Genomic DNA, 16,145 nt, shown 5'->3' with positions numbered 1-16,145 from the left:
AAACACATCCCCTTCGACTTCTCGAATCGTCCTCCGACTCAGTTTCCGACCTTGAATCGTTTCCGCAGCGATCCCATCATGCTGAACACGACGACCGTCGCGCCTGATACGCTGATCAAAGTACTGCCTGGAATGACTGGCACATCGAAAGAGCTCTTGCAACACTTATACACGAGCTTGGCAGTTGGACGAAGGGATCGTGCTGCAGCCATTGCCCAGCGAATGGCCGAGCAGTGCGGACCCGATTCGCCCGAGGCAAGCCATGCGCACGCTGCTTATTTGGAAGACCTGTTCAAGACGTTAGCAACACACGGTCGCGATTCGCCACTGTCGAACATGGCATTGAGGGAGATGCAAAGATGGTTTGAAGTGGAAGTTCGGGGTAAAGGGGTACAACCGAACGAGAAGATGCTCGTCATCATGATGCGGGCTGCGATCCGATCATTGGAAGGTTCAAGACGCGATCGGTCAATCCGCAGATATGTTGATCTGTCTCGCGGGCTTGGTGACGATGCTATGGACGAGGTTCTGTTTTCCGAAGAGTACGACGACAACGAGTTTGCAATCCTTGGACGAGCGACTCAACAGGTGGACGCAGACGTCGAAGCTGAGCAGCAAGATGCTGCCCCTGAGCCAGCCAAAGAGGAGGTTAAAAGCCGTGCTCACGTGAGAAGAACGGATTTGGTGGACATGGACACTATCCCGGAAGTTCGATCGACGGAACAGAAGGGAGTGGGATTGGCTGGTATCAAGCGGGCCATGAACACCTTCACGGATATTGCACCTGCCCCGGCGGATGCTTCTCCTGAGACACATCGGCAAGTCGCGTACGAGAGGCAAAGACGGCTTGAGGAGACATCAGTGGATATCGCAGTTGATCGATGGCGTAAGGCTGATGAAGATTTGAAGAAGATCGGGATTCACACGGCTATGCAGAGCAGACCTGTTTCGGCCCTAATGTGGCAATGGTACCAGACGCTGCTTCCAGCCCTTGAGCGCGAGCTTGAAGAGGTCAAGAAAGCTCTCAGTACGCCTTCGAGGTTCGAAAACGATCGCCACATATACGGTCCGTACCTCGAGCTTCTGCCTCTCCCGAAAGTAGCCGCCAACACGATTCTCTTCACAACGTCAAGAATGGCCGCTGGCAAAGATAGTGCCACGAACAAGTACGACCAAGAAGTCAAACTGGGAAATCTCACCGTTGGGCTTGCTTCAGCAATCGAATCAGAATGCCATACCGAAGCGTCTGTCAAGCAGCAAGGCAAGAAGCGAAGGGCCAGAGGAGGCAGTATGAGTCGGCTGAGGAAGAAAACACTTCGTGCTTTGAAGAATGAGGAAACTTCAGAGCAGACTACGAAGAAGAGCAAGTCCAAGAAACAACACAACCTGGAGGTGCTGGCATCGCTCGAGTGGCCGACGAACACCAAAGTGAAGCTCGGCGCTATGCTAATCTCGAAACTTATTGAGACCGCGCAGCTTCCTGTAACGCGAGAACATCCCAGGACCAAGCAAAAAGTGACGCAACTGCAGCCAGCTTTCCTGCATCGCGTAAAGTATCAACGTGGAAAGAAGATCGGGTTGATCGTCCCAAATCCTGCACTCATTGACAAGATGCAGAGCGAGCCGGTAGGAAGCCTCCTAGCCAAGCGAATGCCCATGGTGGTCGAGCCCCAGCCTTGGACAGGATGGAGTGAAGGCGGCTACTTGCACTACCCAAACCCGATCCTTCGGCTTCCTGTTGGTGACAGATCCGGCAAAGACTACTTCATGGCAGCGGATGACAAGAAGGAGCTCGAAACTGTATACAAAGGTCTGACAGCTCTGGGTCAAGTCCCTTGGAAGGTCAACTCGGACGTGTTCAAGGTGCAGCTTGAGGCTTGGAACTCTGGGGATGAAGTCGCCAACTTTGCACCCCTTCATCCTGATATGCCGCTACCACCCGAACCTCAAGATCCATCGGATGCGAACGCTCGGCGGAGATGGTTGATGGAGGTGCGTGAACTCGAAAACAAAAAGAGTGGTCTTCATTCGAAGCGATGTTTCCAGAACTTCCAGCTCGAGATCGCGAGAACCGTGGTGAACGAAACACTATACTTTCCCCACAACATGGACTTCCGTGGACGAGCGTATCCGATCCCGCCTTACCTCAACCACATGGGAGCAGACAACGTGAGGGGACTTCTCGTCTTTGCCGATGGCAAGGAATTGGGCGAAGATGGCTTGCGCTGGCTCAAAATTCACCTGGCCACCGTTGCTGGACACGACAAGGCCAGCATGGAAGAACGGATTGAATTTACAATGTCGCACCTTGACGATATCTACGACTCGGTCAGAAACCCTCTCGACGGTCGGCGATGGTGGCTCGAAGCGGAAGATGCTTGGCAGACTTTGGCAGCGTGCTATGAACTCACCAACGCTCTCGACTCTCCTGATCCCACCAAGTTCGTCTCGCACTTGCCAGTCCAGCAGGATGGCACATGTAACGGTCTTCAGCACTACGCCGCTCTGGGAGGAGACAAAGTTGGAGCGGCACAAGTCAACCTCGAACCTGGTGACCGTCCTGCCGACGTATATACCGCAGTCGCCGAGGCTGTGAAAACGGAGGTCGAAAAGGACGCCAGCGAAGGCAATGCAATCGCCCAGAAGCTCCATGGCCGCTTAACAAGAAAGTGCGTCAAGCAGCCTGTCATGACCAATGTCTACGGCGTGACTTTCTACGGCGCAAGACAACAGGTCGCCAAACAATTGGAGGTGCTGTTTCCAGAGGTCAACCGACACGATGTCGTAAACTATGGGAACATGTCACACTACATTGCCACCAAGATCTTCAAATCACTCGGCACCATGTTTGCCGGTGCACAGGCCATCCAAGACTGGCTTGGAGTCTGTGCAGACCGTATCTCCACCTGCTTGACGCCGGAACAGATCAAGCAGCTGATGACTGAAAAGAAGACAGCACCAAAGCGAGGACAAAGGGGTTCCAAGACAGACGCAGGTGCTGCGACGACACCAGCCAAACCAATAACTAATCTGGAAGCACATCGCATGAAGCTAGCAAAGCCTCTCTTCAAGTCCACCGTGGTATGGACAACGCCTCTTCGACTACCAGTGGTTCAACCTTATCGAACGGCGAAGGCCCGCACAGTGGTGACGAGCATGCAGAACCTGTCGTTGCACGAACCTCAAGTCTGGGATCCAGTGAGTAAGCGAAAGCAACTGCAAGCGTTTCCGCCAAACTTCATCCACTCGCTCGATGCAACGCATATGTTGTTGAGCGCGCTGAAGTGCAGCGAGAATGGTATGACCTTCGCCAGTATCCACGACTCTTTCTGGACTCATGCCTGCGATGTCAACCGCATGAGCGAGGTGCTACGTGATGCTTTCGTTGCCATGCACAGCGAAGACATCATCGGCCGCTTGCGAGAGGAGTTCCAGATGAGGTACAAGGGCTGCATGTACATGGCATCAGTTGCGGCAACCAGCAAGGTTGGCAAGGAAGTGGCACAGCTTCGGAAGCAGATGAAAAACAGCAAGGATGGCATGACTGAGATAGCGCTCGAGGCAGAGCGTATGCGACTACTCAACAGCGAAGATCCAGAGGAGCGCGCCAAAGGAGAGGCTATGGTGACTCCTGGCAGCATCGTGGCCTCTGAAGCTGACGAGGGCGCCTTTGAAGCTCCAATGGAAATGGCTGGACAGCGTCTGGGAGACATTCCCGGTGGCGCTGCGACGGAAGTCGAAGCCACCAACACTGACGCCGACGAGTCTTTCCACGCGTCTGTCACAGAGCCAAACGAGGATGCCGCAGATGCTGACAAGGACGAATTCGACGACGCCGAGCCAGCAGAAGCCCTTGAGGCCGCTGAAGAAGTTGTCGCCGCAGAGCAGACCACCAAAACCGCCAAAGCGAAGAAGGGCAGAAACCAACGGAAGGTCTTCGTCTGGCTCCCTCTGACATTCCCCGAAGTGCCCAAGAAGGGCGATTTCGACGTGAGGAGGCTACGGGAAAGCCGATACTTCTTCCACTGATTGTGATTATAACAAACTTAAATTTTGACGAATTGTGTGAATAGACGCATAGCGCAGGCGTTTGGGGGTGGATGTCAAAAAGGGCATGGGCTGTAAAAAGAGAAGGATTGTTTTTGTTGTAAGATATCCAGAGCCTTTTGCCGCTCTTGCATGGCACCCGCGGGCGTCACTACGCTCACGGCGTCAACTATGAGTTCTACATATGAATGTATTGTCACTGTCAACAGCAAGCCGCTTGGCGACCTCGACTTTCACATCATAAGCTCCCATCAGCACGCAATGACAGGGGGTGCATCTTGTCTTGCCCTGCGTGCATCTCTGATTTCACCAAAACTGACTTCACCTGTGCATCCCGCGTTACACAATACGATGAAGACGCTCGACGATCAGCAACTCGCCACCCTCGCCGGGCCGTACTTTGCGCCCGAAGGACTTTATCAGTACATCAAATCCCTACCTTTCTTAGGCAGCATCGAATGCGATAGAACGTCCCTCGTCGCTGGGGAATGGACCGAGCTCTTGATCACTTATACGGTGGGAGGGAGTGGTCTTGCTGATGGAGGGTGGATTAAGGGGACTTTTGTATTCTATTCCGTGAGTCGTGCATGGAACCGAACAATCTTATTAATCGATCGTGTGATTAATCAAATGGAATGAATATCTAGGACTGGGCCCTCTTCCAAACCTCCTCCCGCACGAAGGACAACTACATCTCCGCCGAGTACATTCCAAACGCCCTTCTACCCGGCCAAACGCCCGCGACGGTACAATCACTCTCCATCCGCTTCGACCAGAAGGGCCACGAGCGGCCATTTCAGAAAGCCATCATCATCGACATCGTAGATGGGTATCTCAACCCGGGCGACAAGATTCTGATTCGCCTGGGCGATCGAAGGTGGGGTGGTAGGGGCACGAGGGTGCAGACGTTTGTGGAGGAGGGGTGGAGGATGCGGTGGTATGTGGATCCTGTGGGGACGTCGAGGTTTGCGAGGGTGAAGCCGGATTTGGTTTTGGGGGTTGAGGCTGGGGAGGGGGAGAGGGCTAAGGTGGTGAGTCCGAGGGTTGCGAGGGGTGGGGAGGGGTTTGTGGTTAGGGTTCGGGTTGAGGATCGGTGGGGGAATGTTACTGTTGATGGGAAGGGGTTGAAGGGGTGGGTGAGGGTTGTGAGGGCGGATGGGGAGAGGGGGGAGGTTTGGAAGGGGACTGTGGTGTTGAGCGAGGAGGGGTGGACGTATGGGTCTGCGAGGCTGACGATTGCTGGAGAGGGTCCGTACATCATCGAGGTGTCCATCGTCGACCACCTTGGCAAGAGCCTACAGACCACCTCCTCCTACCTCACAATCGACTCCACCCTCCCCATCCCCCGAATCCTCTTCGCCGACCTCCACGTCCACTCCGACGACACCGTCGGCACAAACTCCACAGCCTACAACTTCTCCTACGCCCAACATATCGCCGGGCTCGACATAATCGGCTACACCGCCAACGATTTCAACATCACCTCCGCCGCCTGGACCAAAACCCTCTCCCTGATCCGCTCCATCAACAAACCCGGCGAGTTGGTCGTCTACCCCGGCACTGAATGGTGCGGCAACTCCGCCGCCGGCGGCGACCACAATGTGGTTTTTCTCGATGATCCACAAACCTCCACGCCTGAATTCCCCCTTGATCGAAACGGCAACGTCGCGCGAAGTTTCGAATGGAACGAAGACGGGCCTGCGGAACTGGTCCCCGGAGCTTGGCCTTTAGACGAAGTCTACGCGACGTACGCGCATGCTCCCGAGTCGCATCTCTTAATCCCGCATGTCGGTGGGAGGAGATGTAATCTTGCGTGGCATCATCCTCAGCTGGAACGCTTGCTGGAGGTGGGAAGTGCATGGGGGCATTTCGAGTGGCTGCTTCAAGATTCTGTTCGATGGGGGTGGAAGATGGGCGTTTGCGCCAATTCAGACGAGCATCGTGGACGGTGTGGGGGAGGTGTCCCTGGGACGGCGGTGTTTGGGACGAAAGGGGGCTTGACAGGGGTTTTGGCTGAGAGGTTGGATGCTGGGACTGTGGCGAGGGCTCTTCGGGCGAGGAGGACGTTTGCGACGACGGGGGAGAGGTTGGTCGGGTTGGTTTCTGCTGAGGGTGGGGAGAAGATGCAGGGTGATGATTTGCTTGTGAAGGAGGGAGAGGTGGTCAGGCTGAAATATGCGTTTTATGGCCAAGAGGGATTCGAGTCGATTGAGGCGTGGGACGCAACTGGACGTTTCTGGCATCGCAATCTTCGCAACGAGGCTGCATCATCTCAGCCTGTGCTGATCGTCAAATGGGGCGGTGCCCGCCTCTACGATCGCTACCGAGAAGCAGTCTGGGACGGCACCATCTCCATCAGCGGGACCACAAACATAGCCAGCATCAAGCCCTTCGGAGGAGTCCTCGACGTGCCTGAGGAAGTTATCGAACAGACCACACCCAACGAGATCCACTTCCAAACCCGCACGAGCGGCGACTTCGACGGCGTGGTCATCATACTCGCCAACCCAGACCTCCTTCAAAAACCATCCCCAATCAAGATCCGCATCTCAGGCACACTCTCCGGCTACGTCAAAGTCGGCGATCCTCTCCTCGGCAACCCACACAAACCACAACCTAATTTTCAATACTCAGCCTCAGCGCAAGAGGCTGCACGGGAAGGCGGCAAAATCCTGGACATCGAAGGCGGCGTTGGGCTTTTCGTTTCGACGGAAGTCGTTGCTGATGCTCCGCTGCCGAGAGATGTTCGAGGGGAGGTTGTGGTGCAAGGGAAGGGGAAGGGCGAGAAGCAGGCTGTTTATTTTGTCGGGAGGGAGTGGAGTGGTGGGAAGGTTATTACTAGTCCGGTGTTTGTGGAGTGGGAGTAGGCATATGTGTGTCTGCGATTTTCGTAACACAGCAGGCTGGGTGGGGGCTGAGTCACTGTCTTGAATCATTGTGAGCAGCATTATTCTCTTTTGCTTTCCGGAAATTTTAAAGCTTGCTACCTTCTGATGACTTGGAAAGAGACGACGTGAGAACGAAAATAGAGACTTTGCTTTCGCGACATGTTTCCCGCCTTGCCAAAGTGTTCAGGGGCAGCTGGCCATCTGCCAGCCTCTGGCAAGCAAGGAGCCGAGCGCCAGTAACCGAGATATTGCTCAAAACCCCTGCCTACTCAAAGACCCATGCGCAACCGCAAAAGCCTCCTGCGCAGTCCGATGATAATCAACATCATGCCCCGTCTCCTCCACATTCTCAAACTCAAACGCCTTGACATTCGGAAACAACAGCCTCGTCTGCGCCGTGTACGACCCCTCCCCCTCGCCACAATTCCCCCGATACCCGACCAAAGGATCAGTCGGCACCCTCGTACAAAACACCTGGTCGTGCTCGCCGTTCATCACCAGCACGGAGTTGGTATACCCCAGCGCGGGGAGCTGGCCGAGAGGCACCGTGGCGATCTCGCCCAAGGGGTAGGTTCCGCGTGTGGCGTAGTCTTGGGCGGCGACGGCGGGGTCGTAGTCGCCGTAGTAGAGGGTTCCTTGGGCGCCGCTGGGGCTTGTGGCGATGAGGTAGGCTAGGTCTGGGGTGGGGAAGCGGACTGGGTCGATGAGGATGGAGGGGAGGGGTGCGAGGGCGAGGATGAATTCGAAGCCCCCGATTGCGAGGAAGGGGGTGAAGCCTGTTAGGATGTAGGAGTCAACGTCGGCGGGATAGATCTATGAAGAATCTTGTCAGCGAGTCGTACTTGTCTTTGATTAAGGTGAGGTCAACGACGAACCTGAGCCAACACATTCCCAATCAACGACCCCAACGAATGTCCCACATAAACAATTTTTTCGAACGACCTCCCCGCAATCTGTCCCCGACGAGCCTTCTGAAGGATCTGATGCATAATCTCTGCATTCATAGGCTCCTGACACACCAAAACCCCGTTGGGATGGGAAGAAGTGCCATAGCAGAGTCGATCGAGCGCAAGCGTAGGATACCCTTCGTTCGCCGCATACTGGACCCACGAATATATACTGGTGTTGAACTGCGTTCCGGACCAGTATTTCCGGTCGTATGTGATGCCGTGGGAGAGGATTTGAAGAGTGTTTCGCCTGGACGCCACGGCCTTGGAGGGCTCGCAGTAGGTTCCGTCGATGTGGAATGTGCCACTGACCAGTTTTGTGCTGTAGGTGCTTGTTAGGGAACTGAATTCGTCGCTCGTTAGTGCTGACAGGTTGAGGGTGGCTGGGAAGTCGAAGTTGAGTGCGGAGGCTGAGACGGGGATGGTGATGTCTCGACAGTTGAGAGCTGCCTCTACGGCGAGGATGTACGAGAGAATACAGCCAATGGCTAGAGTTCTCACCCAGGGAGTAGCCATGTTGAAAACACGTACTAGATCCGGGATCCTTTACCTCGCCCACCTGTATATATGCCACCCAACCAAAAGCAACAATCAACGGAGGCACGGCGCTTGTGAAGAGTCCAAATCACTGATCACAAGTATAGCGTATGCACAGCAATAGGCAAACCTGCAGAAGAGCATGCCACGAACGCATTGGGGATTAGCTTCTATCATTTTACCTCAGTAGTCCTCCCCGAACAGGAAATGAATCGACCGGTATGAGCTCTTTTGAGCTGTAGTTTGGAGTGGCTACTGGTTCACTAATCAGTCGTTTCGTGCGAACCTACCTCTATGGCAATAACGCGGACATGGTAGGAGAGTCGAGCGCGTTTTGCTTGTGTTCTCGCGGTAGGTACCAGGGCCTGGAAAATGTACTATAAAAGTTGCGAACCTACTAGCGTCTCTGCACTGACCAGTATCAAATGTAGATGGAAGGTCGCCTCTTGATCGGTTTGAACACCGTGAGGTCGTTTTACTCTACGATAACAACGTCTTGGTTCCCAAGTATTGATGAAGAAGTTGGAGGTATTCGAACTCGGACACCATCTGGGGATCCTGAGTAGTGCTCGGAGCAAAGACAGCAAGCACCCAGAGCTCCGTCGAACCATAACGAAGCCCAGTTGCTAACGACCAGAGGTCCTGATGATTCCGGTACTGTTATACGGGATGTCATGTTCCCTCGCATCTATGCGTTATCAATCGGGCAATCGGATGCGTTATGACAATTTCTGCGTAGCAAGGCAGCTAGACTTTTCCATGCCAGTCGAGACGAAGCCTGCTTACGACGTACGCCGTGTGCGTGGTGCCTAATGAGCACATTGCTCAAACAGATCAACTACAGGCCGCAATAGCTGCAAGACCATTAAGATGTAGCATCTCAAGAAGGAAGTTTCGATCTAATGAGCGACTCACACAGCCTTCGCCTAGGGACTTGATATATTCTTATCACTTGGCAATATGACTATGAAGCCGGTGGTCGTCCCTTCAGATGCTGCTTCCTAGATTCAGATCACACAGCACGGGTAGTTTAAGGGTATCTGCTTCTTTTCGACCCGGACATCGCTAAGCAACGTCACCTGCTGTTCCGCTCCTAGCAACAATTAGACAACAGTACGAGCGCTAGGTGCTCCATCTATTGGTCGTGGAGCGGCCGCTTTTTCGAGACCGCGTCATCGGTATAGAGGGTGTAATTGCGTGAGGGCCTCTCGTAAAGCATCGGTCACCCGAGGTCCGTGCACAGCCCTCTTTCCTAATCGAGCACAATTCACATGCGTACATCTCGGCCTGAAAGCGAAAGAGCGCACACAGCCATATGCAATAAGGCATAAATCAAGCCTGGTGCTATCAGTACAGAATGCGGTCGTCGCCCCATGTATCACTGGGGCGCAGCTGAGTCTGCGTAGCAACGCCACGCGGTGGTGCCACCACAGCTTCCCAACCTTGATGCTCACCGGTGCAGCAGAGCAGAGCAGCTCAGCTCCAGCGACAGCTGTCACCCCTATCAACGAGCCGCAAGCGAATTTTTGCTTTTCTTCAACCATGGACACAGCACTCAACACAAGCATCTATTCAATCTTTCCTCTCGCGGACCCCGTTAAGCAGATCCGTCTTCTGCGAAACATCACGCCGGATGGAGCGGCAGAGTTGGTCTACGAATTCGTAATATGTGACCTTTGCGATGCTCCTTCGTTTCAGGCGATCTCTTACACGTGGGGAGACGCAACGCTACGCAATCTCGTCACAATAAATGACATACCTATGGACGTTACATGGAACTGTCACCTTGCCCTGTCCCAAGCAAGAGCTTCTTCTTATACTTGGATTGACTCTGTTTGCATTGACCAGGGGAACCTGCAAGAGAAGAGTGTACAAGTCGCTATGATGTGGGACATCTATCATTCAGCAGCGTTCGTGCTGGTATCTTTTGGGCCTCCAGATTCGTCCAGTGAGATTATTGGCTCATTGCTGACCGAGCTCGAGGAAGTTATCCTTGGGCAACAACTTGAGTATGACTTCAGGGAGCATCGGCAGTCTCAATCGAAGGCGAAGCCGAACAGTCTCAATGCGATACCGGAAAAATTATCCTCCGGGCTCGACGCAGAAGACGAGGTATTTATACGCATTCATCGAGCGTTCAACCAGCTGTGTGGCAGGCCATACTTCAGTCGACTCTGGATCGTCCAAGAACTACACGCAGGACAGCATCACAACCGGATACTTCTCATGTTTGGGTCGGCGCCGAAGGTATACTTCAAAGCATTTCAATGGCTGCTCTTGTTGCATGACGAACTTCAAGATGTGTGGTCAAGGCGTCTACATATTTTTAAAGAGCTCCTCAATGCCCAAGAGGCCGCTGACGAGAATTCCTCCACGGACGAGCTGTATGAGTCAAACGACAAACCTGAACGCAAGACAAGAGCAGTCAATACCTATCCTGGCATCCAGCTCGGTGTTCTCAACAATCTCCTCAAAGGGCACGCAGGTTCTCACGACTATTACTCGATCACGAGTGACACTAAGGGCTTAGATTGCAAGGATGTTCGAGATCGAGTGTACGCCATGCGTCACCTGATTGACTGGTCAAAGTCCAGGTTGAAGACGTTGCAGCCGGACTACACGAAAAGTGCCTTCGACATTGCGGTTTCACTAGTCTCTGCGCCGGAAGAAAGAGAAGGCCTTGACCCATTCGACTTCTTTTGTTTGTTGGAGACATTGGAAGTCAGTGCGCACGATCCTTCGCTGGTGCCGTTCTTGTCTACCAATGCTTTTCAAGTCGTTCCTCAACGCCAAAGCAGACGCATTTGGAAGTTGGAGGTCTCGTTCGTCTGTCGGCTGATCAGATTCGACAGGTCTTTCGCACAAAGCAGGCTCGACAGTTTCTCCGAAACATATCCAAATGACACAGATGACCTGCGAGGGCCTGGCTCCGCTATCGACATGAGTGGCCCTGCACGATATATGAGTGCAGATGTCGATGTCCCTCCCGAACCAGTCTCAATGGAATTGAAGGATGTGTGTGAAGACCTGCTACGAAATGATGCTGTCGCACTTGCGTACGGATGGGTAGATTTCTCAGAGGACAGCTATCAGGAGGTAGTTGTGCCGGCCGCTGCGGAGGCAGGCGACATCGTAGTTTGCTTGCACCCCGGTAGAATCAACACGGGCCTTCTGATACGCCTTTCCTCAATCTCTTCAGACGTGGCAGTGGTGGGTAAAGCGATTCTAGAACGGCGCTGGAACAATCGCCGGCCACAGAAGCCGCCAAACTCATGGAAACTCGCTGAGGTTACATTCGAAGCCACTCCTGAGGAGATGATCAGCTTCCTTGCTGCGCCGCGTGGAAAAGGAGACTACACATGTGAGCCTTTCGCTTTCGATATTCCCAAAGTGGTCGGGTTCACGACTCATGCAAAGCAAGACTGGTGTGATCGCATCGTTACAGAAGCGTTGATGACACCGGAGCCCAGCGATGCCGCGGACGGAGATGTCCCCAACGATGGGTGGCGAGAATGTCAATGGAAGGATATGGAGCAATAGCCGTAAACATTTCCTTCCGAACCCGTGTCCGCGGACACGGTCTGCGTAGCACCCGAGCAGACCTCGTGGTATGACCCCCACTACCGATCTTGATTTCCCAGGAAGAGGCTCTGGCATGAGGATATGCAAGACGGGATCTCAAGTGAGGAGGTGCTTGGCCGCCGTATGAAATCGAGGGTCTCCGAGCAGTACGTCTTGGCCGCGGCAGCGAGAATGTGCTACAGCCGCATCGTCGTGAGGAGTATTGACAGGTCGTGTCCTAGAAGCCGATGTCATCAGCATCAACGCCAAAGATTCAAGAAGCCTGGTGATCACTGCGCCAAACCCGCGCTGTCTCGCACGACGTCGGATTCCCAGCCTTGGCAATTCGTCACAACAGAACTCTGTCCACTGAAATAGCACCATCCACGCACCATGATCCTTGCGGTTGATCTTTGTGGAGGAGCCGCTGATGACCAGCCCCAAAACCGCAAATCCCAGCCTCGTTACGTTCGGGACAAATCACCAGCCAATACGTGGCTGGTCACCACATCCTATAAGACCTGCCGTCCAACATCTGCCATGGCACTCGTCACCGAATAAATCTCCGCAACCTCGTGACATGATCCATTATCTATTCGAGGCGGCTTGTTGGCATGCTAAGAGAATCCCCCGCTGGGATCAACCTTCCAGCGCATACAATTCAGGAATTTTGTTTTCTTGGCGTTGGTGCATTTCGAGTCTTTGTCGGCTCTCCAATCCATGGTTCCGCCTGGGGATTTCTGCTGATCGTAGCAAGGAGGCACTTGGCTTTCGGTGAACCAGTGCCGAGACTGAATCGTTCTGGGTGGTAAGGTTTCGTAAGAAATGAAGTTGGCTATAAAGGTTGTCTTTCCCAGCTTGTTACGTGTTGCGCTTGAGGAGTACCTTTCGGCCGGAGTAGACCGCTGTCTTGTGGCCATGCTGTCGCTTTCCTCGTCCTGTCTGTATTTCATCTTCGCATTTCTTCAAGCAACAGTATGGGCAGCCGACTATTCGAATCCATTGAAAGGCAGTGATGCTGGCGATCCGAATATTGTGTACGAAGATGGATGGTACTACCTCATGGCAACTGGAAGTCCACCTCCAGTACTGCAGATGACGCGGGCAAGGACATTGGACGGCCTCAAGGCTGGCGAGGTGAGGGATGTGTGGCGGGACTCGACTCCTTCGAGATGCTGTAATCTCTGGGCGCCTGAGATGCATCTTGTAGATGGGCGGTATGTGGATTGCATCTTGGCTTGATCAATTTGTAGCTGATAGCTACAGGTGGCATATCTACTATGCGGCAGGTCCTGAAAACGATCCGGGTGTGCAGCGTTCGCATGTGCTTCAAGGTCGGACAATATCTCACCAGTATGATCGACCAGTCGCTAACGAGTGCAGGCGGCACAAACCTTTGGGATGAGTTTCAATACCTTGGCCAGATCCGCGAGGACTATTCCGTCGATGGGACACTTCTCACAGTCAATGATCAAAGTAAGTCATGAGCGATATTTCCCCTTGTTCGGTGCTCCGAGACTGACAGCAAGTCGCAGACTACTATGTGTACGCATGCCGCCCAAACAACGTGCAGAGCCTTTGCATCGCTCCACGGACCAGTCCATCGACGACAGGCGATTCCAAGGTGATTTCCAGTCCGACCGAAGAATGGGAGTCCCGCAACTCGCCACTCAACGAAGGCCCATACGCTTTGTACCATGAAGGCAACACGTGGCTTTCATTCTCGGCAGGAACCTGTGACAGCCCAACCTACTCCCTTGGTCTTCTGAAGTACAACGGCGGCGATCCGATGGAGATAGGGAGCTGGAGCAAGACTGGTCCCGTCTTCAGTTCTGCTAATGGCAATTATGGCACAGGACACAACTCCTTTTTCACAAGTCCGGACGGCTCAGAGACGTGGAATGTCTGGCACTCTGTGACGAACTCGAGCGGTGGATGTGGTTCAAGTCGAAGTGCCAGCTCGCTGATTGTGAAGTGGAATGACGATGGCTCGCCAAATCTGGGCGAAGCTCCCGCCTTGGGTACGGTCCTACAAGGCCCAAGTGGTGAACCCGAGCAGTAGTGAAGACGCCAGATTCGAGAGGGACTGTCGGTGTCGATGCCAAGGTGCATCAAGCTTGGAGTTGATAGCCTTCAGCAGGGTTCATAGCGCGAGAGTCTTCGCCCTTCTCCTGCACTCTCTCACACTGCTGTGCCCACTCTGGCATTCGTCCAACAGCCTGTCGAATGGCCACAGAAAGGGCGCTTCGAAAAATCGGCCTATGTCCTGATCAGGTTCCAGGCAGCTGTAGACATGCCTTGAGATCTCAAGTCTGAGGATATAGCCAGAATGGCGGTCGACGACCACCGCTGCACCTCGTCACCGTCAAAGCGTGATGCAGTCCACCCCAACCTTGACGTCAAGCGTACGCTTCTCCTGCGGTTGAGATGACCTCTCCAACTCTCTCCCTATAACAAGGACCCGGTATATCACCTCCCATCCCAGCTGGGGCCGGACCTGCATCTCGCAGCGCAGCAGACCCGCAGGCTCATACCATCGTCCTGAACGCCAACGCACATCCAAGAGTCAGTGGCCTGGTTCACCATGTTGATGTTGGGGAAACCTTCCATTACCATCTCATCCATCATCAGGATCTTGTTCGTGCCAGCTCACCGGAGAAGACACCTTGGAATGGCGAGGTGATGCCTGCATGAAGAGCAGGGATGTGCCTGCTCCTGTCCCGGCGGTGTGGCTGGCGGTGTTGGGTTGTGACCCGGGTTGTTGGGTGTTGTTTTGTCCCTGATGTCAGTCTTCAGACGCTGGCATTATCAAGAAGAGGATGCTTCATTTTCCTTGACATTGGCTGCGGCAGAAGCGTGCTGTCGACGCCGCAAACTTCGCCTGTGCTGTCCTCGCTGCTTCCAACCGACCTCGAATCCGCCCCTCACCCGAAACGCCCATCTGCCGGCGCCCAAAACATCCTTGCATCGCCCTCAATCCAAACCCGCCGGCAAAAGTTCCTGCATCTCCCAACAGCGCGTCGTCTGCCAACACACATATCATTTGCGACTCATGACTCGCGCAACGCGTTTGCATAAACAAACTGGAATTCTACATTGGCTTTTCCCAAACTCACGGGGCGGCCGTGTGCGGGCCACTCCTTCCGCGGTCGGCGGGAGTGAGGGAGACGTTGGCGCTATCGAAGACTGTGGAGGTAGTGCTAACTGTGAAGAGAGGGAGGGGTTTTGATAGGGTGAGAGGGCGGAGGGGAGTGCGAGCGGGATGTGTTTGGGAGGGAGGTATACGGCTGGTGGGTTTTGATGGCGGCGATGGTGAGTAGTGCAGCCTGTCATGATTTGATGCCGTCTTGAGACGAAGCCAAAGGGCAGCAATGATCTTCCTTCCATCCACCACGCTCCAATGTTGATGATGATGGGCGCTGTTGGATCTCCCCTACAGATCTCCTCCCAACATCACCTCCTCCTGTCCATGACTTCAACAGGCCAACCCAGCAGCTCCCAACATCCAAATCAAAAGCCCGGTAACTCCAAGACACCCTCCTCTTCCCTACAGTACCTTACCCACCCCCTCGGCACCGAAACGAAAAACTCCCCGAGCAAGCCCTCAAGCCATGCACATACCACACCCAAACAAACCGTCCTTCCAGAAACGCCATTTCCAAATTCCCAGCTTCCCCCAACGCCCCTTTCCCAATGAACTCCCAAAACCTTCACGCGAGGCAAGACGACGCGCGACGCTTGGAACCAAGGCGTAGCGCTTATGCCCAAATACACGTGCAAGTGTATCCGGTCCTCGCTGTGGCGCACACGAGGTCGAAACTCTCCTGTCGGTAGAAATCTGGCTACAGTCAAACCTGGATAACGCAATATTCCGTAGGAACATAACCTCTTTAACGCTATACTTTCAGCTTCAACTTCTAAAATTCGGTGTGAACCTCTTACCTGCCTATATTGCCTTAACCTGATCAATTTATTGGCTAAACCAGGTATCAAAAAGATGCCTTCAGACCGCAAGACACCTGGCCTTTCAGTCTCTCAAAGGAAGGCCCTTCGTCAATATGCACAACAACACCCTCAGCTAACTCAAAAACAACTCCAGCAGTGGTTCTTGAACGAATTCCAGCGCAGTATAACGCAGCCTACAGTCTCAGAAAGCCTCTCAACC

At 53.8% G+C, this 16,145-nt stretch overlaps 5 protein-coding genes across 5 annotated transcripts; 4 read left to right on the top strand and 1 right to left on the bottom strand.

Moving 5' to 3' along the window:
* Positions 1 to 78: 78 nt before the first annotated feature.
* Positions 79 to 4,029, top strand: M409DRAFT_68939 (uncharacterized protein; the record flags this gene model as incomplete). The annotated part of the gene is made up of 1 exon (XM_033818055.1): positions 79 to 4,029. One exon carries the CDS (start codon positions 79 to 81, stop codon positions 4,027 to 4,029), a length of 3,951 nt encoding a protein of 1,316 aa, XP_033663517.1.
* Positions 4,030 to 4,398: 369 nt separating this feature from the next.
* Positions 4,399 to 6,914, top strand: M409DRAFT_26869 (uncharacterized protein; the record flags this gene model as incomplete). The annotated part of the gene is made up of 2 exons (XM_033808311.1): positions 4,399 to 4,623; positions 4,695 to 6,914. 2 exons carry the CDS (start codon positions 4,399 to 4,401, stop codon positions 6,912 to 6,914), a joined length of 2,445 nt encoding a protein of 814 aa, XP_033663516.1.
* Positions 6,915 to 7,187: 273 nt separating this feature from the next.
* M409DRAFT_68938 (uncharacterized protein) lies at positions 7,188 to 8,398 on the bottom strand (the record flags this gene model as incomplete). The annotated part of the gene is made up of 3 exons (XM_033818054.1): positions 7,188 to 7,748; positions 7,811 to 8,204; positions 8,253 to 8,398. The coding sequence occupies 3 exons, from the start codon at positions 8,396 to 8,398 to the stop codon at positions 7,188 to 7,190; spliced, it is 1,101 nt and encodes a 366-aa protein (XP_033663515.1).
* Positions 8,399 to 9,109: 711 nt separating this feature from the next.
* M409DRAFT_58045 (uncharacterized protein) lies at positions 9,110 to 11,959 on the top strand (the record flags this gene model as incomplete). The annotated part of the gene is made up of 2 exons (XM_033813803.1): positions 9,110 to 9,215; positions 9,534 to 11,959. The coding sequence occupies 2 exons, from the start codon at positions 9,110 to 9,112 to the stop codon at positions 11,957 to 11,959; spliced, it is 2,532 nt and encodes an 843-aa protein (XP_033663514.1).
* Positions 11,960 to 12,898: 939 nt separating this feature from the next.
* On the top strand, positions 12,899 to 14,042 carry M409DRAFT_26866 (glycoside hydrolase family 43 protein; the record flags this gene model as incomplete). Its single annotated transcript, XM_033808310.1, has 4 exons — positions 12,899 to 13,197; positions 13,247 to 13,314; positions 13,364 to 13,456; positions 13,516 to 14,042. The coding sequence occupies 4 exons, from the start codon at positions 12,899 to 12,901 to the stop codon at positions 14,040 to 14,042; spliced, it is 987 nt and encodes a 328-aa protein (XP_033663513.1).
* Between the last annotated feature and the right edge of the window lie 2,103 nt (positions 14,043 to 16,145).

This window comes from Zasmidium cellare (assembly GCF_010093935.1).
Source record: "Zasmidium cellare ATCC 36951 unplaced genomic scaffold M409scaffold_34, whole genome shotgun sequence".
In the NCBI taxonomy this organism is placed as follows: domain Eukaryota; kingdom Fungi; phylum Ascomycota; class Dothideomycetes; order Mycosphaerellales; family Mycosphaerellaceae; genus Zasmidium; species Zasmidium cellare.
This window is presented reverse-complemented; position numbering and strand designations above follow the sequence as displayed.